Raw genomic sequence first — 23,919 nt, 5'->3', positions numbered from 1 at the left:
TAATCCCACATGGGGTGGAAGAGGGAATGTGCTGAGACCTGAAGTCAGGTTTCTGAGTAAACCCAAGATATGGGCAAAGGGAGTTTTATGTGGAAGTTCCTGGAAACCGTGGGGTTGTTTGAACCAGCTCTTCTGACTGAGTGCCACCTGGATGAGCCTCTTTGAACCACGCAGTGTCCATTGTCAAAGAAACCAGGCAGAGTCACAGACTCTAGTCGAAGATCTTGGGCAGGCTTGAGCATAGTGTGGATATTGTATTTACCTCTGGCAGCATCTGGAGCACTGCAACTTGCTGGGGCTTGCTTCAGAAAAATTGTTATCTTAAGTAGCTATTTAGCCCTGTGGTATTTTTTAAATTATTTAGTTTTTTTTAAAAAATTCTATCATTATAATTTATTTTTAAATAATGTTTTAACATTTAAAAAGATTCTGTACTAAAAGATTCTCCCAGCTTCTGAGTCTTTGTGTCACTAGAGTTAGGTACCTTTTATTTCTCCAAACGCTGTCCTTTCTTTTCTGAAACCTCATTCCCCTGAGGTTGTATTTTCAAATGCCAGGCTTACAGCGGCTGTCTTTCAGGTTAACTTTATCACTTTTCTGATCTAAAGGCTAATTCACATTGGATACTGTACGGTTCTGTAAGTGGCCCAAACTTACTTCTCTCTTCTATGTAGATGTTGTTTTTAACTGTGGTGACTATTGGAGCACGACACTCACTAACAGGGATTGATGAGCAGCTTTGATGGACTTGGGCATGTGAAAGAGTGCTACAGAGGCTGCCAACACTGGATAATGACTGTCATGAAACAGTGTTTTTCAGAAGGGATTCTTGAATTAAACTAAATGCTGGTTTCCTCCTGTAGCTGAAGATTGGCTGTTAGACCCTTTGACATTAGCATTTCCCATTCACAGGGATTATGAACACTGTATTTTTCTGTATTTTAATCATTTCCCTACACTCTTGTGCCAGACTGGGCTTTTGAGTTGCTATAAAAATATATGAGGCTTTCATCATTCTTTCATGTATAGCAAACTGAGTTGGTAGATGTTAGCATCTGTCTTTCAGAGTATTTGCAGTCTTCTACAAAGTAACCTTTTTAATCGGTAGTCATTTAGGAAACCATATGCTAAGCATGAAATAACGCATAATATTTGTAAACTTTTATGTCTTTTCAGGATTAGTATTTTACCCTCATTGTCATTCATATGCTGCTAGAATTTGCCTTTTTTATCAACTACATCTTGCTCATGTACAGCTCCACACTTTTAAGAGATTTTAGCAGTACCTACTGTTCTCTTAATGTTCCTGTCTTATTTTTGATCTTTGTTTTTGATTTAGTCTTTATTTTGCTTCTTACAAACTTTTTGTTTAAATATGGTTTGAGTATGCCACATCTAGAAAATGTAAAGCCCAGGTTTCTTTAACACTGATGAATTCAGTTCCTGTCTTATTTTTGATCTTTGTTTTTGATTTAGTCTTTATTTTGCTTCTTACAAACTTTTTGTTTAAATATAGTTTGAGTATGCCACATCTAGAAAATGTAAAGCCCAGGTTTCTTTAACACTGATGAATTCAGGCTGACAGTCAGTAGCAGCTGCTATTTCAGCATCAACTATTTTATATATTGAAAAACATACCTGTCTATTGCAAAGTAATAAAATTCATCCCTGTACAAAGGGAAAGGTGAAGAAAATAAAAAAATCTGTCAACAACTGCATTTCTCAAATCAGCCCATCTCTTGTATTTATTAGGCCTCAGTGGTCTTGCAATGCAAAGGAACCTGCTACGGTAAGATGTAATGAAAACTTTGAGCACATTTTATATGAAGAAATGAGACCGTATTAAACTGTCACAATGGGAAATGTGGTGAAAAAAGAGCAGAATGTTCTTTGGAGAGGATACAGGTACTCTTAGTTCCTAGTACAGAGTTTGTATTGTATTGTTTTTTATGATTTTAAAAATAGGAGGGAATTTCAACAGGGACCAGGGAAATAGTTTACCTCTTTCTTGCCAAGTGCAGGAGTTTGGAAGAGTCTAGGCTCAGAAATAAACTGTGTCTGGCCCCTGAGATTTTTTTTTTGTTATTATTATTAAGCTTGTTGGTTTAGGCTGCCTGGGGAAGTGAAGTCACCTCTACTGTAACTCTATGTACAGTTCATAATTCAAATAACAGTTTTGAATATGTAGGGTTGTAGGGTTGTGAGAAAAGTTTGAACTTTTTTTCATTAAACATGTTTGGCATTTTCTGAGACATGTTAAGATTGCCTCCTGTTGTTATAAGAAGAGGAAAGAAAGGATTATTCTGTTACAATGACACATTTTCCTAAACTGTTCTTTAATAGAAAATAGACAAATACATTGCTGGTAGAACATTGCTTCCTCGAAGCATAATAAACAAATGCTCCATTTAATTCTGTTGACTTTTTTCTCATAGATCAGAATTTTAATAAAACAGACCCAAATCATGTGCTGTAGCATGACCTCCACATAACTGGTAAAATCTGCTACAGTGTAGTGAGCTCAGTGACCCAAAATAGATCCAGCCTTTGTTGAGGGTCTTGATGTCCTCATGTGGGCTCCCCCCTCACTCTTCAGTCTTACTGCTGGTGTGATGAGAAGAAAGGAGGCATAGTTACTTCTTTGCCTAATTATTCCTCTGCTGTAGTTTCCTACATTTTCTGGCTAGCTAAAGTGGGTGTCACTGGCAGTGTTTGCTTTGGCTGGGCTGGTGTGCGGGTTCTCGACCCCCACATGTCCTCCCCAGATGGGGGAGAAAGTCCTTGCCAGGAGTAAGAGATGAATGGGACTTATGGATCTTCTCGGTCTTCAGATTGTTTATTATATCTTATCAGCAATTTACATGCCGCCGACATAGCATGAAGCAGAGAAAGTACCAAAAGACATGATACAGGAAATTCAAGGCCCTTTTAAAGGTAAATCACACAATTGTCACCAAGAACGTACATTATTTTGACTTTTCTACCAGTGCCTAATGAGCTATCCATTCACGTAGCCCTGTACTGTGGCATTTCCTAACCAATCATTCTGTGCTACCAACACTGCAGAAAATGGAGTAGATGAAGAGGAAGGAAGAGACCTGAGAAACGACAGGAGTCCTCCATCTTGTCTTCATCTACTTACCATATTAATAAGCCTAAAATCCTAAATTTTTCACCCTGTAACAAACTATATATTATACTACCGCCTAACTCACACCCTTGTAGATTCTAATTTGTCCCAAAGCCTTGGCAACCCTCTCCATGGACGAAGGTTAAAAACAGTGTTTCCCTGGGGGGATGGGCCCCTCAGGACAGACAGAGAAACATTCCCTGCACTCTAGGTTTCCAACAGGCTGGTATAAACCAGTGCTGAGCTGAGGGCTGACTGGGGCAAACTGGCACTAGATGAGTGCTTCTGCAAATGTGCTTAGGCAAGTTCTATGTCAATCTGCACTGTGCCGTATTCAAAATGAACACATTAATTAGAAGACTGATCTGAGGCTGTAAGCTTCAGGTCAGTTTTAACTCACAGTTCTGGTGATTGGTCTTCTTGCCTTGCAAGAAAAGATAATCTGTATAACTGAGATACCAGTTAAAATAGAAAGGACCATACTGTGTTTTAAAACCTACAGTTGCTTTTCCAGTGAGCTTGCCAACCTGGACTGCTCTGAAAGTGTGTGCAGGAGAACTTAACCCTGCTCCCTCCTGAGTTGTTTTTCTTCTTAGAAACGTGAATATGTGCATGCTGAAAAACAAGCAGCATATTCTTCCTCATAACATTTTCCCTGTATCTTGCTTCTTTCTCTGTGTGATTATATGTATCACTTGTCTGTCTGCTTTAGCAACCCCATCCTGAAGTGCATTGTCGGACAGGTGTACATCCTGCAGGCCATCTCTTCCTCATCCAGCAGAGCAGGGGGTGCATCACTGGTATGACAGTTCTTATTTTTGTTATTAACAACACTCTCAAATGGATAATTCAGTCATATTTCTGGACTGAAATCCATATAGAACTGAATCCAGTTTAAATCATCTACCTTGCCTCGTGCTTTGTTCTTCTTGTAGCTGTGCTATGAGGGCCCAAAAATAACTGTAATGTCTGCTAGGTAGCCAAATTGCTGACTACCTTTTCAGCTTGTCAGCCCTATCTCACTTATAATAACCTTATGCAGTTGCTTCTTTGCCTGGCTACAGCATGACCTCATGAAAAAGAAAAAAACCACATGTAGTGCTACCTTTTGATGGCTGTCTGCAGGTAGAATTGCCAGTGAATTTGGTCTCAGTAATATAGTCTGAGTATTCTTGTGGCTGACACCTTTGCGAACCAGGGTTCCTCTTACCAACCCCTTGTATCTACTTGCAGAGAAAACATTATAGGAAAAAAGTGCTTTAGTTAAAGAAATGAAGGATCAGGAAAAGAGATCCAGATAAAAGAATAAAAAATTCATCTCACTTATTCCGTTCCCTTAAATCTAAGAGCATCTTCTTGGTCAGGCCAGCGTGTCCAGAAATGTTTTACTAAACTACAGAAAGAATGGAGGGATGGGGAGAAAGAGGGGAGTGAAATGCTTTTAACATCACTATTTACACCTCAGCCTCTATTTTCTGTTGTGGCTTGAATCTGATCCTGCTTGAACAGATTTCTGAAATACGCTCTCAATACTTATTCAAAGGTCCTTACAAATGTTCTAACAAAATTCCTTCTGGAGCAGCCATCCTGCCTTTATTTTCCGCTGCTGGGGAATTTATTCCATGGCGACCTCTCTCCCTAGCCTGCAAGGAAGAGGTTATTTAGGCACACTGGGCTGGACTCTGACTCTTTAGAAAATCAATACAAAATCTTGCTTCATTTTACACAAATCTTTTAGGTTGGTGTAAATTGGAGAATGGAGACAAGGAGAGGAGTGATCCCACAAGATAGCTTTCTTCCAGCACTCTATGCTTGCTTTCACGCACTCATCTGTCACAGCTGTCTCTGAGGCTAGCAATTTTGATGAGATGTACTTAATGATTTAACAGTTTACAGGATGTTTTATAAAATGACTCAAGGTACAATACACCAGAAAGGAAGCATCATTTATTTTTCTTTGCTGTTTTATGGTATTTCGCTGTAAGGGACATATTTTTTCAGGTAGCCAGCTCACAAATAGATATGCTTGTGTGCAGTAAATACCAGAACTTTTCTAAAGTGTCGTGAAATTAACCCTCCTATCCCTGAGGACCTGTCACTTCCAGTGTGGTGGAGAAATTAATTTGCTGATGAATGCTACTTATTAAGAAACAACTGAGATACATTAATAGCCGCATGGTGTGTTAGTTCTGAGTATGGGAAATGGACACAGAAGGAGAATTAATTGGAAATGCCAGGATGAGAGAATTTCTAGTTCTAGGGGAAAATGCATAAAATGAAATACTTTGGTTAATTACAGCATGTCTTACATTGCTTTTCCTAAGTAATAAAGAATTTCTGTTGCATATTTTTGACATCAAAGAGGGAAAGAAGACACTTAAATATAAAATTAAATAAAAAATTCAATATAAAAATATAAATCACATAGTAATTTATATATAAAATACCATCTAATATGTTTTAAATATATAAACATGTGAAATTAAATATAATGTTGGGACTAATTTTGCTGTCTTGGTTAGTATGCATTTAACACTGCAGGAGATTTTTTGCTTGACCTGGTATATGTGCAGTCATATCTGACAAGCATTTTCCGGATTTATTAGTTTTATTTAGAACTATATGATCCACTTGTATGAATATGGTCATATTCTGCTAGACTTAGATTTAAATTATTTTTTCAATAATTTTCTCTAATTCTTACTTTAAAATTTTTAAAATAGGCACAGGAAAATGCTTTAGAATAATTCTAGAAGACAATGCCTTATACGTACGAATGAAAAATTTTATTACAAGAAGGCATCTTTGGCATGTGCTTCTTCATTGATGTCGTCTTTGTGGATTTTGAGAGATTGCATTTAAGTGCATTCATGGATTTTGAGAGATGGCATTTTTCCACTATCTCACGTATGAAAAAAGTAGATAAAAAAATGGAATTAAATTAACTCTGAGTGGATCTGAATGTACATCTACCTTACAAGTAAAGTAAATGAAGAATGAAATGCTGAATAGGAGAATAAGATACTATGTTGATTTTGCTTATGTAATAAGCAGAAAATGAATTGAGAATTACACTTTTCTATCATTTTGTTTTAAACGTTTTTGTGCTGGTGTAACTAAAGGCTCTTTGGAGTAAAGATTTGGTCTGTTCAGTATTGAGGATCTTCTTGCACTGTCGAGAAGAAAATTTCCCACTTTTGTAACTGAAAATGGCATCTAATGAAACAGGGAGACTGTTTTCTAACACATAGCTGAATGCTCCTGATTTATTTATGTAATGATAATATATGGCTTATTTCAGGTTTTGTTCATAGCTTAAAGCTTCAGCCTATTCTTGTTTGTAAATGTTAGGACTGCTGGGGCAGTAGTGATAATTGTCATAAGAGGAACTCATTTTGTGGTCAGGGTCAACTAGTGAACACATTTGAACAGACCAGGTACTGAGCGAGTTGGTTCCAGAAAGGACTCTTACAGGTTCTCTCTGCTTAGTAAAGCTCTGCTGAGTTACTTGTTTTCTGATTTTTAAATGCAGGTGATTCATTTACTTATTCATACAAAATTGAGCTCTTATTATCAAACTGAATTTTTGTATGTTGGAAACACATTTGCATAGATTTAATGTACTATTTAGTTGAATTATACTTTATTTATATTACACTGATTTATAATTATTTATTTACCTGTTTATATGAGGACTTTTTTTATTTGCAGAGGTCTTTTTATTTCTATCCATGACCGGGGTCACATTGCTACAATGCTTAAATCCTGGCCAGAAAGTGTCATCAAGGTAAGTCCAGTTTTAGTCTCATAACAAAGCTGATGCTGTTTTGTACCCAAGATGACTTGGTTAAGGTATTTTTTATAAACTTTTTATCAGTTTAGATGTTGGTGATTTCTTAGCTGATTTTTTCAACAGAAAGAATGCTGCTGCAGCCAAAGTTTGAGGCATTTAAGCACTTACTTGTTTAGCTATAGGCATCCTTTACTGATTAATTGGTCACTTACATTGAATATTATGGAAAACAAAAAGCCCTGAATGTTTTTTCTGCATTTCAGGAAATCACAGAATGGCTGAGGTAGGATGGCACTTCTGGAGATTATCTAGGCCATCTTCCTGCTCAAACAAGATCAGCGAGGACAGGTTACTCAGGGCTATGTCCAGCCTTTGAGTTTTGAGTATCTCCAAGGGTAGAGACCCCACAAGACCTCTTGGCAGCCCCATTCTAGTGTTTGAGTTAACAGTTCTCCACTTACAGTGCTTCATAAGCTCTCTCACAAAAAAATATTAAATTTCCAGCTAAAATGGCTTGTCACTGAGTACTACAAGGAGATTGTGTTGTCAGCAGTTTGCCACACTGAGCACTTCTCTCCTTTAATATGGAAAAGTCTTTCTTATTAGCATAGGACAGTTTTTGGGATTTACTAAGTTATTATATTTCTGACAATGAACACACATGCTTCCTGATATGTATAAGTTTGATGGAGTGTGTTATTGCTCAAGGGAAGAGGACATACATCATTGAAGGGTAAGAACCAGGAGGTTGTAGGACAGCCCTGACAAAGGCGAGTAGGAGTGGCTGGCTCTGGTTCTGCTGAAAACAGACATGACAAACCCCGGAGTTTGTGGGTTTCTTCTTTTTTTATGGGATAACTTCCTTTCCCTTCCTATTCTGTTTTTCATACTGTTGACAGAAAAATGTGAGAGGGAACAATGCAGTTCTCTGTAATGTAATACTAAAACACCTCTCTCATGTATTCTTAAAAGTTTTATATGAAAGTACCCATTGACAGTGAAGCAAGAGTCTAAAATAGTGTAACCAACTCCACAGTAACATAGAAATAAAACAATTATTCGCTTTTGTCGTACTATTGATTTGTTTGCACCTGTTACAGTTTTTACACATAAAATAAAAAGTGATGGTAAGAGAATAATGGAATACTTAGTACGTACAAGTAAAGAAGTGATTTTTACAGTGCCTTTATTTCTTCCTCCAGGCGATTTGTGGTGACCGATGGTGAACGTATTCTTGTCTTGGAGACCTTGGCTGTTATGGAATGGGCATTCCTGTTGGTAAAACTGGCACTTTATACGGCATGTGGAGGAGGTAAAACCTCATGAGTGTCTACCAGTGATGCTGGATGTGGGAACAGATAATGAGGTAAATCCTTTTTCTGAGGTGTTAGTATTAGCTATTTGAAGGGAACTGTATAAAGTGGAATTATAAATGGTAGGGGGTTTTTGTTACAATACTGGATTTGATTCTTGTGCAAACTAAAAGTCGTAAGGAAAATGTCTCATCCTAGTATACAGTGTAGAATACTGATCCTAATGCGGCAGTGTAGACTGCTTTGTAAGGTTTAAGTAATTAAGGACACTTGTCTCTAAAAATGTGCTGCATACATTGTATATGTTAAAAAGTGGTATAGAAAATTGGTCTCAAGAAGAGGAGGATGATAAATGAGGTAAAATATGAATGAAAAAATAAGGTGAAAATACAATTTAAGGAAGCATTCTTTCTTCACTTCCATCACAGAATTTCTCTGCATTGATTTCAGATGTGAATTCTGAATTCAAATTCAGAATAAGTGTGCCCCTCGTTTTGTTCGAACTGCTTGAAGCTATAGTCTGATCTGTGCTGGCAAGGTGTGTCTACATACTTCAGCTGTACATTCACTTTAGTTATAAAAAGCACTGTAGTGCTACAGATTTTCCCCAGGTGAGGTTCTAGTGCTTCAAGAAGGTGGACCTTACCCTCTTTAACTTGGCTTCCCATTTGTGTGAAATGCAGAGATTTAAACTTGTTGAAAATTGGCGCTCTTCTTTCCAGTACTCCTGGGATTACTGGTTAATTACTTGGCCCCGATCTTCCTTTTTTTTTGTCTGAAAGAATATTAAAGAATATTTGAATACTTGAAGACTCTGACTGATGTCAAATTAAAAAGAAAAACACTTTCAATGTATTTATGCTTTTGTAGAAGTAAACACGTTGTATTATAAATGATACAAGCGTTAAACTTTATGCATGATATGTTACAGATTTATGTGTTTTATAGCTAAACACAGCATTCCTGCATCAGTAAATTTAGCTGGGGCTTCTGGATTGTTGGATTGGGTGTGTGCATCATCAGCTTTATACACACATCCTCACCCCTGCCCCAGTGGGATCGTTTAGACAACACATCATGAAAGCTTCAGTGAACGAGAAGTGTCTGCTCCCCTCTCTCTCTGTCCCCTCAGAGCCGCGTTCTAAAAGTGGACAGGCTTTCTTGTGAGATGTATGTGAACACTGTAGCAAGTAACCATATCAAATCATATACAATTCATTAGCTAGAAAGTATTTTTAATTTTGGTCTGAGCAGCTGGGCCAGTTTTGTAATCTATTAATGAATGTTTCTAGGCAGTTAATTGCATCAGCTGCTTCTGATACTTCAATAGGCTTTTCATTTTGCTTTATGCTTGTGTTTCATTGTAATTTTAAATTTTCTGTAGCATATTATTTGCTTGAAAGATATCAAACATCTATATATACACACAGCAACAGCAAAGCTGGCTTATCCATGCTAATAGCCCAACTTTCATGTCACTGTGCTTGTGACTAAGCATTGAGTTCAATGTGTATGAAGGAGTGGCACATACAAAGTATTACAATGTGCATAAAATTTGTGTGACCTGAAGTTTGTTGATGTTCTGAAACACCTTCTGATCAGGAGGATGCCTTTTGGTTTTTTTTTATTTTGGGATATGACTTCTTCTGTTAGGACCACAGGGAATGAGACCTCTGAATTCTGCTCTTGGAATATGAACAGGTGGGACTTTGTTGCTGTACCTCTTAACTGATCAGACTACATGAACCTGATAGTATTCATTAATGGGAGCTTGGATGTAGTTCCCAGGCTCCTTTAGTCAAAGTCAGGGATCCTGGGGCACCATCTCTCTTAATTTCTTCCCTCTAATACCCTCCCTCTCACCCAGCAGCACATTCCCTGTTCCCTCCTTAAACACTTACATTCATGTAACCAGGTGCTGAGTCACTACAGAGAACTGAAATTACCAAAAGAATTCACATTTTTCTGGCTAAGCTGATTTATATTAGCCCAAGCTGGCATGGAGTTGCACTGCAATTCTTTATCTTAAAAGCCTAAACCTCTTGAACAAATAACTGTATTTTTAGGCTATATTTTCTTAGTTCTAGTCAGGATTTTCCATGATGAGTACAATAGAAATCATTCTCACTACTTGTGCACATATAAATAATAATTATGCTGAACTTGTTTTTTGAAATGTGCAGATGTTTTCCATTTAGATTAGTTCCTTCTCCTATTCTGTGGGGGCCTCCCTGCTTTAAAGGCAGTTTTAAAAAATGTATTTTTGGCAACTATAATGCGGAGGTGCACAACCTGCAAATTCTCCAGAAAGATTAATTCTTACTCTAAAACAGATTGCAAAAAAACCCAGCTTCACAAGCTCTCATCCTGTATTGTTTTGTTGTGTACAGAACTCAAACTACTAACTTTGAGGAGCAACTCACTCAATTTGAGATGGTTATTAAAGTCCTTTTTACTGTTAGTTTTAGCAGAGGTATTTTTAGCCAGGGTATTATCCTGTTACTCATAAAATCAAAGAAAGAAAAGCAATTAGAGCATTTTTATATAATTGCCTAGATAGTAAGCAAGAGAAATGGAAACTGCTTATTTATGGGTAAAAAATTGACTGCTTATTTGGATAGAAATTCCCGTGTGACCAAACTAGTAAATGGTTCCATGTAGTCGGTATGGGACTGAGTGTCTGATAGAGTGTTGACTGCTGCCAAAAATAATAGGCCTGTTTTGTAAGGCATTGACAAGAAAAGTAATTACTGAGGAACATTTTTATTCAAAGCATTTAAAATATTATTTGGAGTACTGCTAGTTACTTACTACAAACCATGGCAATCTCACTAAAAGTTATGCCTTACCTATAGTCATGTATTTTTTAAGTGTGAGGATGGTGCTTCTTAGGTGGGATTTCAACACAATTAAAACATACTTAGGCACTAGTCTGAGTGCTGATATGAAAGGTGTTGTTGGAAATCCTGAGGTGATATGACCTCTGGATCCTGAGTGTTCATCTAATGTTGTAGATATGTTAATACCTATAGAATATAGAATATGTTAAATCACTTTGCAATGGTTAAAGAAATAGACTGTAGAAGAAAAATGAATAATTGTCGAGATACAAACAGCTGCAATTTAGTGGAGACCTACCTGAAACACGTTCAGCACTGGAAGAGGAATGATTTAAGGATGATGGACATAATCAAGCTGGATCAAAGGGAAACATTTAAAACATCAAAATGTGAGTGATGATTGTTTTCTACTTAAAAGATGTGAATAAACTCTCACAAAATAAACAATGTTGAGACAAGCCTGGTTGGTTAAAAATCAGTCTGGCTTACAGGGATATGAAAACTGCCAGTTTAATAAAACCAAACAAACGGCAAGTCCTAGTAATAGAAAACAAGGTCAAAAACTGTCTTTATAGGCAATAAAAAAGCAAAAGACACTAAAGAAAAGTAACCTAATGAAAATAATTATGAATAGTAAGAATGAGGTTTTTCTGTTTTTCAGTATCATGATGCTTTTCCTTAGTGATGATACAGATGGAAGTATTAGATTGTCACTATAAATATGGTAGATACTTCTTAAATGTAAGTTTTATCTATCTTGGCAAGAAGTCCTATTTTCCATTTTATTAACAGCAAATTAATATGTTGAAAAAAGCTTTTGAAGTTTGTCAAAATCCTTGAAATTGGAGTGTCAAATAAATGCTTTGTCAGTTCTTTTAAAAAAAACTTTGGTAAAAGCTTTCTGTACCATGCTGAGCTGGGTGCGGAGGAAGCACTATTTTTTCCCAGGTATATCTGGGATAAATTGAAAAAATCAGGAATATTGGATTAAAGGTCGGGCTATTATTGAAAATACAATGATCCTGGTCTAATGAGCGTTTACAGATTTTTGGTTGACTTATTGTTTACCTTTGAAAGACATTTGAATTCTTACTGTTTCTTTTCAGAAACTACACCAATGAAAAAGCAAAGCAGGCCTCTTGTGTTACTGAAGAAGATGCAATTTAAAAATATGTATTTCTGTGAGGAATAACAAAATACTTGTGGGTTTATGGTATCTCAGGATTTTTTTTTCAGCTCTGCAATGTTTAATATCTTTATCATTGACTTGGAGGCAATATTTTTATTGTTCAAGGGTCACAAAAGAGACATGGTTTAGTTAAAGTACTATTCTCCAGACAGAGTAGTAATGAAATCTAGCAAGACTGATGGCTTGTGTTATGTAAAAGTCAAACCAATGTGAAAAGGGTTTTCTTTGACCATAAAAATTTAATCTAATACTGGATGCTTAGCAGAGGAATGAGAACTTTTTTATCTGATACCTTACAAGGGAAGCTCTGACAAGCTCATGGCTGCCAGACCAATTCTAAACTGATCACATGTGTAAATTCAATACTGGCGATGGCCAGTTGTGGGAGATCTGGAAAGATTGTGTGTTAGCATTTAAACTTAAACCATTTACCATAAATTTCAGTTTAGGTAGAAAGCATTCAACTCTTTCAAGTAGTACTTTCACACAATGTGGAAGAGCCAAGACAGCTCACATTGAAAGGACTTTTTACACAGGCAGTTTCTAGCAGAAGACATCGTGGTGCTCTGAGCACTGGGACAGTGCCACACAGATTGCCCAGGGGTCAGGAGTCATTCCAGCTGCAGCTGCAATGGCTGCGATGAAGCTGGACACACAAACCTTTCTCCTTGCCCTTTGTAAACATAGCTAAAAAGCTGACTGGTCACATATATATGCCCTTAATGTGCAGATGAATCATCCTGGCAAGCTTGCTTTTAATAAATGACTATCTGAACTGTTTTTTATTTGTATAACTGTTGGTCTCTTCTCCAAAGTAATAAGAGATAGGGTGAGAGAAAATGGCCTCAAGCTGCACCAGGTGAGTTTTAGATTGGATATTAGGAATAATTTCTTCACAGGAAGGGTTGCTATGCGTTGGAACAGACTGTCCAGGGAAGTGGTAGAGTCCCTATCCCTGGAGGTATTTAAAAGCTATATAGCTGTGGTGCTTAGAGACATAGTTTAGTGGTGGACTTGGCAGCGCCGGGTTAACAGTTGGACTTAATGGTCTTAAAGGTATTTTCCAACCTATGTAATTCTATGATTCTATTATTTGATCACTGAAAAGTGCACAAGAGAGAAATATGCAGGGCAGCTGCTAGGGCAGCTACTCCTTCATCTGTGACAGTTCAGGAACTTGTGGGCTGCTGTTTCAAGTTGTTTCCTGCATGCTTGCTTTGGAATATTTTTTTTCTCCTAACTTATTAAAATACTGAAATGTAGGAATTGATGGTTTCTCACAGTTGCCCATAATAGGTCAATGAACGTGCCTGGGCCTGGCAGTTCTGACTCCTCTGGTAGGAACGACAGGCATCTGGGCTGGAATATGCAATCCAGAAAAGCTGAGGTGCAAATTCAAGCTCAGTTTTTCTTCTTATCCTAGTTAGCTTTCTGTATTTCCCCAAATTATTTCCAATTGTTGTAAGAATCAGTACCAGCCTTCCAAGATTCATATTCTCGAGGAATATCTACGCATAAATGTGCAAATGAAAACTGTTGAGAAAACAGAAACAAACCTGGTTTTATTATTCATTTTTCAACCAAAATAGAAAACCTGGACAGTGGAAAACTGATTATAGAGGAAACCTGCAATTTCATACCTTATCAATCTAAAGATATAAATGTGGCAAGTAAATAATTTAAATTGTGCACAGCTGCAGGGATTTCTAAATAAAAGACAATCACAATTTGCATTCCTATGTAGAGTAGTGGCACTTCTACACTTTTAAAAAATGTAGTAAATATGCAATGGGAATGATTATGCTCTCTGATTTTAAAAAGGTCCTGTTGCCTTCCCTGTGAATGATGTTTGTTAAAACTGGAGACAACATTTCCATGACAGTTTTACTGTAACATAGTCGTAACATTTCCTGAATTCTATGAACAGAGATTGGTCCCGTCTATATATAGAGTCTATTTTTGTATCTGGTGCATATATGAGAATCTCATTTCTAGGTTATATTCTCCAGTGTGTTCCATAGTAGTTTTGCATATTTCTGCAATACAAATGACACTATGTGTGATCAAAACAGGTTTCCAGATGTGCAGCTTTTCATTTAGGTATGTTAACATGTTATTGACCAAATTAACCTGGCTGATGAAAAGAGGCTTTTTAACATGTTCCACAAAACAATCAGGCCAAGGAAGGTGCTCAGAAGTAATGCTGTGGCCCAGTGGGTGCTGAGTTCCAGGCATGAGCATTTGTAAAACTATTGATGAAGTAAATGTTCTGTGGGTTTTTATTTTTTGTTTGCTGCCTGTCTGTGCCAGTCTGGTAGGAGATAAATTGCACTTTCCTTTACCAGTTAAGTTCTGTTTCACAAGTGGATTTTTTCCCCCTTAGATCTTGCTGCTGTACTGCCTTCCCTGGTAGCATACAGGCAGCACTTGAGCAAAGGGGAAAATAGATGACCATTCCTTTTTCTTCCCCTTTCTGAACTTCCAGCTGGCAAGAAAATAGTGTGATTGGATACTACTTTTCCTAGTGTCAATTTCATGGCAAATATTTTCTATTCTCTTTCAGTGTTCAGAAGTACTGAAAAGTAAAGTAATTTCTGAATTTAAAGTCCTGTCTAGCCCATTGTGAAGGAGAAAAAACCCCACACTGTTTTATTTTGTCAGAATTGGTAGTCTCCTTTTAAATCTATTCTGTTATTTGAAGTGGACTGAGTTTGTGTTAGAAGGGGGAATGGACAAGTGCATCTACTTCTATAGATCCACGTTTTAAAATTGAGGGGTTTACTGTCATCTTTCCAGTGTGTTTCAAAAGGTTCCACCTCTAAAATAAATATGGCATCATCAATCGCTCCTAAATATGCTTTATTTAAACATCAGAAACACCTGGAGCTGTGCCAGCATCCATATTACACCTGCAGACCTAAAGAATGATCTGATGAAGGGATGGTACTTACAAGAGCCACCATTTTCCCTCAGTGCAGGGACTGGTGGGTGACATGTTTGAGCAGATCACAAGTATCTGACAGGTAATATCTTTAGTAATTTTTGGGACTTTTCCTTTTCTTGCTCTTTAATGCTCTTATTGAAAGCTGCAATATGTCTGGTAATACATTCACAACTTGAACATTTCAAAAGTTATTTTTACTCAGTGTTTTAACTCAGATGGGTTGAGAATTTGTAAGTGTAGTAATAAATCTAGATTTACCCAAGATACTGAGGATCCCAGTGTGTTTCAGTCTTTTAGAGACAGCCTCTTTGTCTTCTACTTTGTCCATGGCATTCTGCAATTTTTTAATTAGTTTCTTCTGTATCTTCTGTCTTACTGTGTATTTCCATGGTTATATTAAACCTTCAAGAAGACTGTGTGTAAATGTCTTGTGCTTCCTAGGGGATGCATTCTACTAATGATGTATTAAGAGAGCTGAAACACAGAACATTGCCTACCCCTTTTCTGAAGTCGCGCCCAGAGGGGAACAGCATTTCCCACACTATTTAGAGCTGTTAAAAGTTTTGACTTATTTGAAAATGTAGAAGATCATTTGCTATTCTTTACCATGGTGTTCCCAGGGGAACATATTGCATCTTCTCTCTTGTTTTCATTTAGCTGCTTTTCTCATATTTTGTTAGGCGTACATCGGCAGGTATGAGTACCAGCACTTTCACCAATAAAACTCAGATATAAATGGGCTTGGATTTTAAACGTTTACTCTCTTTAAATATTTTTCTTGGTTTCATAACGTGTACACTACCAGCATTTTCTTTAATGTCACTTGTAATGGCCTTTGTTCTTTACTATTACAGTAGAAAGGCATTCTGTGTTTACATTACTACTGTTTTAGTGCTCATCTTCTTTTGCCCTAACAGGAGGATGAAAAATACCTTGATCTTAATTTCCTGTCAGTAGCAAAAATACTTACAGTCCTTTTTAAATAAATAAAAAAACAACAGGGAAAGATTTTTTTTCACCAGGGACTTACTGTTGTTATTGTACAACAAAAGGTTACTGCAATTTTAAAAATTCATGCAGTTGTTCTAGTATAATTAAATTAAAAGAGACTTTCAAGTACATATTATCTTTTTAATATGCATGTAGTGTAAAGTAATATATTGTTATGTATTTCAGTGCCAGACTTACATCCACCATCATTCTGAATTGCCTTTCCTAAAGTTCTCTTATGCTTTCATAAAATACTGAAGCTGTGTTTGCAGTCTTCTTGTAACCATCCAGCCTTTCCATGTTGCCTGTGTACTAAACCCAAATCTAGACTTTTCTGGTATACCCACTTAGGCAGCAATGTTTTTGCCTCTTTCTTTCCCATACTTAAGATTCAGTGGAATGAACAGTTATAACCTTGTGTTTGAATTATTAGTCTTGAGAGTCTGGGGCCAAACTAGGTAAGCTCAGAAAGACTTAAAAAGAGTTGCAGAGCTTGACAGTCATCTGAACCTAAGCTAATCCTCCTATGCTAATTTTGTAAGGGGAACAGGAGCTGCTTCTTGTAGAGGAACTGTCTTAAACCACTCTGACGAATTGTATTTTAAAATGTTTTTTAATCTTTTTTTTTTACTTGTTGACTGTGAAAAGGGCCTAGACTAGTTTAGATGTAGAAGTATCCAATATAGGTTCTTAAGTTAGCTGACATAAATTCATACTCAGTTTGCACTTCACTTGCCTTGCTGTGTGTCTGACGTGGTTACTGTGTGACTCAGGGGACTTCTACAGAGACTAAAACTTGGTTTTGAACTTATGTCAACCTCTTACTAAACAAACTCTTGTTATCTTTGAGAAGTGTCATTCTACTGCTCTTTGAGAAATGCCATTCCGCTGCTTAGTGCATGAGAAGACCTCAAAAATTGTCTGCTACTTTTGATCCATTGTCATCCTTTAAACTTTGTCATTTTGTTTAGGAATATATTCATTTTCTGAAGCTGTTAATTTATTGTTGTGAAATTTGCTATTTATGATTATTTCTTTTGTGAAATGTTCTATTTCATTAGAGCATGGAAAATGTGACAAAGCTAGGTGGTGCCTCAGATTTCCACGTTTACCAAACCACATGTTGGTAATGAATTTTAAGACCTGAGAAATTGAGACGGGAAGGGTGTTAGAAGAAAGAATATAGATGGTGACGCAGGATTTAAGTCTCAGTTTCAGCTGACACTAGAAAGAACGAGCTGTGTACTGATGTTACAGGCAGTTCTGTCAGTCCGTTTAATTTCTTCTTACTTCACTTTTCAGAGCAAGGGGATCTGTGAAAGAGGGCAGAAATTAATATCTGGAAATGCTTATTTTGGATAGCATGCATGAATATCCATAGACTAAATTCATGGCAGACTTTGTTTGAAGATACATTGGACATTTCCAAATCTTTATGCTCAGAAGACAGCGACAGATAGTGTTTGTTTTTGTTGGCTTTCACAGTAACTGCTATCAACCTCCTCAGCAATTTCACAGGCAGTGGAGAAGACAAGAGAAGGAATGGGCATAAGTATAGCTATTACCACAAAAGGTGGGAAAATATGTTTTATTTATGGCTCCACAGAAGACAGCCTAGAATCTGGGACAAAGCTTGTCACGCTTGAATTGTAAAGGTGCTCTTGCAAATGTTGGCCTTGCACTAGCAAGTCTACTTTGTGCACAGAATGACTTTTCCTTTTTTTTTACTGGTGATAAGACAGATACATAGCTAAGATGCCAGCACCAAAATAATATCAACATGTTTTTTTCAGTCCAAGGGACACTGTGGATGTGACTTGCCGATGCAGGAAGAGGTCCAACCCATTTGGATCTAGTAAAGAAAATGTCTGAGTGTCAGCACAGGAGACAGGGATGTCAGGGTCAAAGGAAGGACCATGTGGAAGTAGCTTATGGAAGTAAATTAAATAAATAGGCATAAGTTTAATAAAACTGAGGAGAGGTCACAACAAGTGGTGGAGATTTGTATTTATGTGTGAATGGAAAGAAAATAAAAAAAAAATATCAGAACTGTTGGTGTAGAAATGAGATATACTGGTAACCTAGAACAAGATTTTCAGTTCTGTAAATCGTATCTATTGATATGTTAAAATTCTGTTTAATTACCTATCTGATGGACTTGAGACACTCTGCTGTCATAATGTGTGAGCTGATAAAATATTAGCAAAATCCTCTTTCTTAGTAGAATATTAAATATGAATGAAAAAGGTCTTCGAGAGTTTTTTAAGGTTCATCTTATCTTTGAAATTTTTCAGATGAAGGAAAATTACTAGGATGGCATTCTTCTGAATATTGCTGATTAATAACAAAACTTTACTGGTGTCATCTTCAAAACAACCAGTCTTTGCTCTTTGCTGATTCACTTTGTTGGTGGTTTGCTTTTTGGTTTTGGGTTTGTTTGGGTTTTTTGCCTTTATTTTTGTCTGGTTTTGAAACCTGGATGACTCTTTATACTCAGACATTCCAGCTACCTAGTCTAAAGAAAATCTGTAAATGTAAGTGCATGAACATAAAGGGAATGATGTGTGTTTGTTGCTTTGCAAAAATGGTGTAGAAAAGTTTGACGTATTTAAAGTGTTTGAATCACCCCAAGAAGCTGTATCTTGTCACTCTCTTGATTAAGCTAAAAAAAGTAATGAACTGAGATAGCTACACTTCCTCTAACTTTGCAGAAAAAAAAATTGATAAATATCTCCAACTTCTCTAAACTGTTTCACTGGGGCTGGACTTGTTTTTAGAGTACTATATAGGCTACCATGAGCACTGTTTGGGCTCTTCTTAAAGATTATTGTTTGGCCACCGTCTTTGATTTATTATAAGCACTTATGGCTGGACCTTCAAGTAGGTGTTAGCATGTCATCCCTCATGATTTTTGAGAGCAATAAACTTTTGAAAGTTTGGTTGCAGTAATCTGTTTCTATAGCTTCCAGTTCTTGTCATCCATCAGCTATATTTCAAAGTGTAGCAGTGAGGGTATTGTTCCATGTTTCTTGATGTGTGACAGGACATGTGACTTTTTAGCCATGTAGCTGCTGGGGTTCATGAAGAAGAAATTGTAGTCGTTAACTCTGTGGTGCCTGTGGGAGGTCAGTTGTGTCAGGAGCTTAATGGTTCATCTGAGCCTTTTCTGGGATTCAGTAAAAGATTTGATAGAAAGGAGTTTTAGGAGTTTTCTTGTGAGATTTCTTCTGAAAACTATATTAATAAAATACATGAGATTTCTCAGATTTCTTTGCTTTCTGACTATTGTTTGTATGTTAAAATACTGGTGATTACATACAGCCCAATGTGCTGAAGTCCTAAATGATGTTGGATTCTTCAGGACTATTGTTTTCTCAATAGGCAAATGATTAAGTTTTTCAAGAAATGCCACTGGCATGCAGACAACCATTTGTTTTCAGTTTTACTGTGTAAAAGAGTTATGCACGCTAAAATTGTGTCTGATGAAATGTTCCTCCGAAACCATGGTTCTGAGTGTCTTCCAAGTTCCAACTCAAATTACAGGCATTTGTGGAATTGGCATTGTCCCTATCCTTGCAGACAGATGTTAACATCAGGAGAGTTCTCTCGGACTGTTAAACATAATGCAGAGTATTTATCTAGCTGTTTTGTTTTGTTTTCTTAAAATACACAATGAATTAGGCCTCTCTGTTCTCCTTAGTAACTCTACTAGATATGGCTCTGGTAGCAGGTTGAATCATAGAAAAGACCTATAAAACCATTGGGTCCCACTGTTAACCCAGCACTGCCAAGTCCACGACTAAACTATGTCCCTGAGTGCCACATGTACTTTTAATTACCCCCAGGGATGGAGACTCAACCACTTGCCTGGGCAGCCTGTTCTAATGCTTGAGAACCCGTTCTGTGAAGAAGCCTCTGTATTCCACCCATGGTGACAGTGCCCCATTCATACAAAGCATTCCATTGTTTTCAGATTGGCACAATTAACACAGAAAATGGATCTTGCTATGCTTTTCTTCAGTATTTTTCCAAGATTAGAAATTATTTCCCCTTCATCCTGGTAATCACGTGACTTAGTTATGAGCTGCTTGGCACAGCTGCCACTTGGTGCATAAGTTAAATGTTGATTTGAATGAAGGACCTGATGAATCCTTATGGTGGTGATACACAAGCATAGTACTAGGAGAACTCTAGTGCTATAAAGATCAGTCTAACAAGGAATTTATTATTTTCGTTTTCAAGCTAACTTTCTGTAACAGAAGATGTTGGCACAATTGTATGTTTAGAATTGAAAAACTTTTTAGTTTTTTATTTTCTGGTATGAAAAACTGTCAAGCTAGCTTGCTAACTTTGAAGGCAGTTTTTTTCTTTCTTCAATTACAGTATTTTCATAACAACACCCAGTCCAATCCTCAGGAAAATGCCTGCTTTTCTCACTATGAACAGCACATGGCTCATGATGGCCATTCTCTGATACTTACTTCTAATAGTTTTTAGAAGTTAAAGTGGTTGAAAATCATCAGTGTAAGCTGTTTGACCTGAAAAAAGGTTCCAAAGAAATTTAAATTTCAGAGAAATACCATTATTTTTTTGCTTAATCTGTTGGCTAGCAAAGTTGTAGTTGAGGTATGTTTCACTACTCAGCTGTTCCCAGGTCTTTCATGGTTGGAGACTGCCATAAAGATCAAGGTGCACAGAGCAGTTTTTGCTAGATTGTCCAAGTAAATTTACTGCAAGAATTTTTTAATATCAATGGTAACTTACTGAAAAAGCTTTGTCATTGCTGTGTGAATTTCTTACACTGTGTACTGGAAAGGTGAGCAGGTGGAATAAAAGCCAAATTGCTCTGAAAAAGATATAATGCATCTGATGTCAGATGTATTATTGCTTTTAAAAATTTTTAAATTTTAGTATTCAATATCAAGCATGGCAATATATAGTTAGCCTAGCTGTACTGTGTATTACTTGTAGTTTTCAAAGCCCACCAAGTAAAGAGGTTCAGGTGTCATTGTAAATTCCAGATTGTTTGGAATGGAAAAGTTAGCCTAGAAAGGAACTTCTTAGGCATATGCATCATTGACGGACCCCGGCTGTAACTGGTCTTGTGTGTTTCAAGTGCTCAGGAATCTTGAATTACATCTAAAAATCATAAGATAAACTTTCTATAAAAGTATGATTTCTATAAAATATTTTATAATTCCCAGCATTTTGGAGTTAAGCTATGAGAGTGACTCAGGTGTATCTAGAGACTCACACTAGAAGGCAACACTGCTCTCTGCCCCTGCCCTATCAACAAGCCTTGACCTTTTCATCCATCACTTGGTTCCACAAACTGACTTGTGGACACAAGTGAGTCAATGTCCCAAACACAAATGCATTGTCTGACTTGAGGAGACAGCAGCCTCTTGAAAAATCTGAAAAATCAAGTGCATCTTGCCCCTTGGTGCTGCAAATTTCTGTCTTTGGATTTTGCACTTGGTGCTCCCTTGCTAATGAGGGCTCACATAACTACACATTTGTGTGTCTCAGGTATGTTTGTAAATGTTGCCCTCAGGGGCCTGGGTGGTCTTTAGCTTTGCATACTCACCCACAGGAATGAGTGTGACTTCCTGGAAGGGCCCTTCTGGTAGCCGTGGCATGGGATGGAGGGATGCAGGCAGATGGTGCCGTGCGAGGGGGCTGGAGGCTTGTGCCCCTGGGCACACAGCCACTGTCTGCCCGCAGCACTCGCACACTGGGGCCTTTATTCAGTGCCACATACATGCGCCGGAAACATCCCACAGAATGTCCTTGGCACAGCCTGGCTTTGTGCAGTCTTCTTGCTTGGGGACGGGCTGTGGTAATTTCATAGTGTGTTACAAGATTCCTTCATGAAGCATTCTTTCCAGCCATTAGAGGCATTTTTATTTTGTTGTTAAAGTTCGCTGGAGCTGACAGTTTTTCAGCTGGGCAAGGCTGTTTGCATGCGTGGGAAATAACTGGGATACAAGCAACAGGGTTCAGTGAGCATTCAAAGCTACAACTGGTAATTCCTCTCAGGTTAAGAAATGAGTAAGCTTCCTGAGCAGAAGCAAGCACAGGATGTAAAGGTCACATTGACACTTTAATAACCTCATGAAATTAAAGAACAAGTTGGATTGAATTAATGAAGCCTGTCTTTAAGGACAAATAATTGAGAAAGTCTAGTCCGAGTGTGCAAATCTATAGTATCATTATGCATATATGAAAGAGAATATATTCTCTATATTTTTAGCACAACCTTAAATTCTTTTAAGCAGAATTTGAAATACTGTAACTTCTTTTCTGTTACATGAGGACATTGCTTCACTAGGGTTTTAATAATTTTTATATTTGAACTGTCTCAAAAATTCATAATACTCTTTGCTAATAATTTTATTTCATAAAAGGTTTTTCCCTTCAAGCACTACATTCGAGATTGATGACAAAGGAGCGCTATGAATGTATTATCTTTTAAACTCTTGACTGCTGAAGGTGTCTATTTTGTCTGAGCAGACAAGGGACAATTTTCAGTGATGTTTTTAGGGTTACAGGTGGGAAAATAGTAATTATGGTATGGCTGTATCTTTGTCTCTAAAGAACTGACAGCCACTTGGTTTTGGCAAGGTGAGCACAGCTGGGCTCAACTGTTAAAACTCATGTCTAGTGTGTGGGGTTTTTCCTCCTTTTTTTATGGCTAGAACAACTCATTGTGATACCCATTTTTGGCCTTCTGTTTTGGGATCTTTTGTGACATCCTGTCCTATGGAGGATCCAGTGGAGGAAACTAAGGGGCAAAGAGAGCTACTGCTCTGTATGTCAGTACCTGTCTTGGGCATGTCTAGATAAAGTGCTAGCTGAGACTCCCAAAGATGAGAGCTCCTTCTTTTAGGGAGAAACAGAGGATAAGGCTCCTTTTTTCTTGTGCAAGAGGCCCCTTGCTAACGTTTGCAAATGTGTTGACAGAGGTCTGGTGTTTATGCAACTTATTTCTGCAAAGTATTCTACAGCCTCAAATCCAATTAGCAGCATTCAACTCTCCAAAATTCATTTAGCATTTGGAAACACAGGATTTGTTACATGTTTTAAGGGCATCATCCTGTATTTCAGACTTCAAAAGAAGAAAAGAAAGGCTTTCTAGTCTAATATAAATTGAAATCTTGTGCAGTCTTTCTAATGCCATGAAAAACACTTTGCAGCTGTAAGCAGTTCTTGAAGGACAGAAAATTGTGATTCAGCGTGTTAGTGCTTACAAACCAAAAATTTGAATGAATGCAGATTGATTACTGGGTAATGAGTATCGATGGAAGCTGAAGTTAAGTCCAAAACTTTGGCATGTTCCTAACCAGCTAACTCTTTTTATTGGAAAAAGTTTCACATCAAATGAAATTTCAATCTTGTGGGGAAAAAAAAAAGTTTGGAATATGCAACTTTCCTGGAGAACAGAAGCCTTCCTGTGCTCACTAGCCCTTCCCCAACCTGTTAAAACTGAGACAAGAAAGTTACAAAAATAATTTAGAGTGTATTAATGTAAGAAAATACTAAGACTTAAAAAAGCAGCGGCCTCCCGCTGGTGTTCTTGGTAACTGTGTGCCCTGTTAGACCAATCATGCTCTAAAATGTGTTTAATTTCTGGCATGTGGCATGTCTTTGTCCCAAAGCTTCAGATGTCCCATACAAATATAGCTCTCTTTTAGCTTTGTAACTGTGGCTCTAGTGCAAA

The 23,919-nt window shown here is 37.3% G+C and overlaps 1 protein-coding gene across 1 annotated transcript in view; it reads left to right on the top strand.

Moving 5' to 3' along the window:
* Positions 1-23,919, top strand: part of ME1 (malic enzyme 1) — a 159,258-nt gene that overhangs the window by 61,587 nt on the left and 73,752 nt on the right. The window contains 5 exon segments of the mRNA XM_032104927.1: positions 6,842-6,921; positions 8,131-8,157; positions 8,160-8,203; positions 8,205-8,234; positions 8,236-8,289. Of these exon segments, the coding sequence (XP_031960818.1) occupies positions 6,842-6,921; positions 8,131-8,157; positions 8,160-8,203; positions 8,205-8,234; positions 8,236-8,289 (235 nt within the window).

This window comes from Corvus moneduloides, chromosome 3, assembly GCF_009650955.1.
Source record: "Corvus moneduloides isolate bCorMon1 chromosome 3, bCorMon1.pri, whole genome shotgun sequence".
Lineage (NCBI taxonomy): Eukaryota > Metazoa > Chordata > Aves > Passeriformes > Corvidae > Corvus > Corvus moneduloides.
This window is presented reverse-complemented; position numbering and strand designations above follow the sequence as displayed.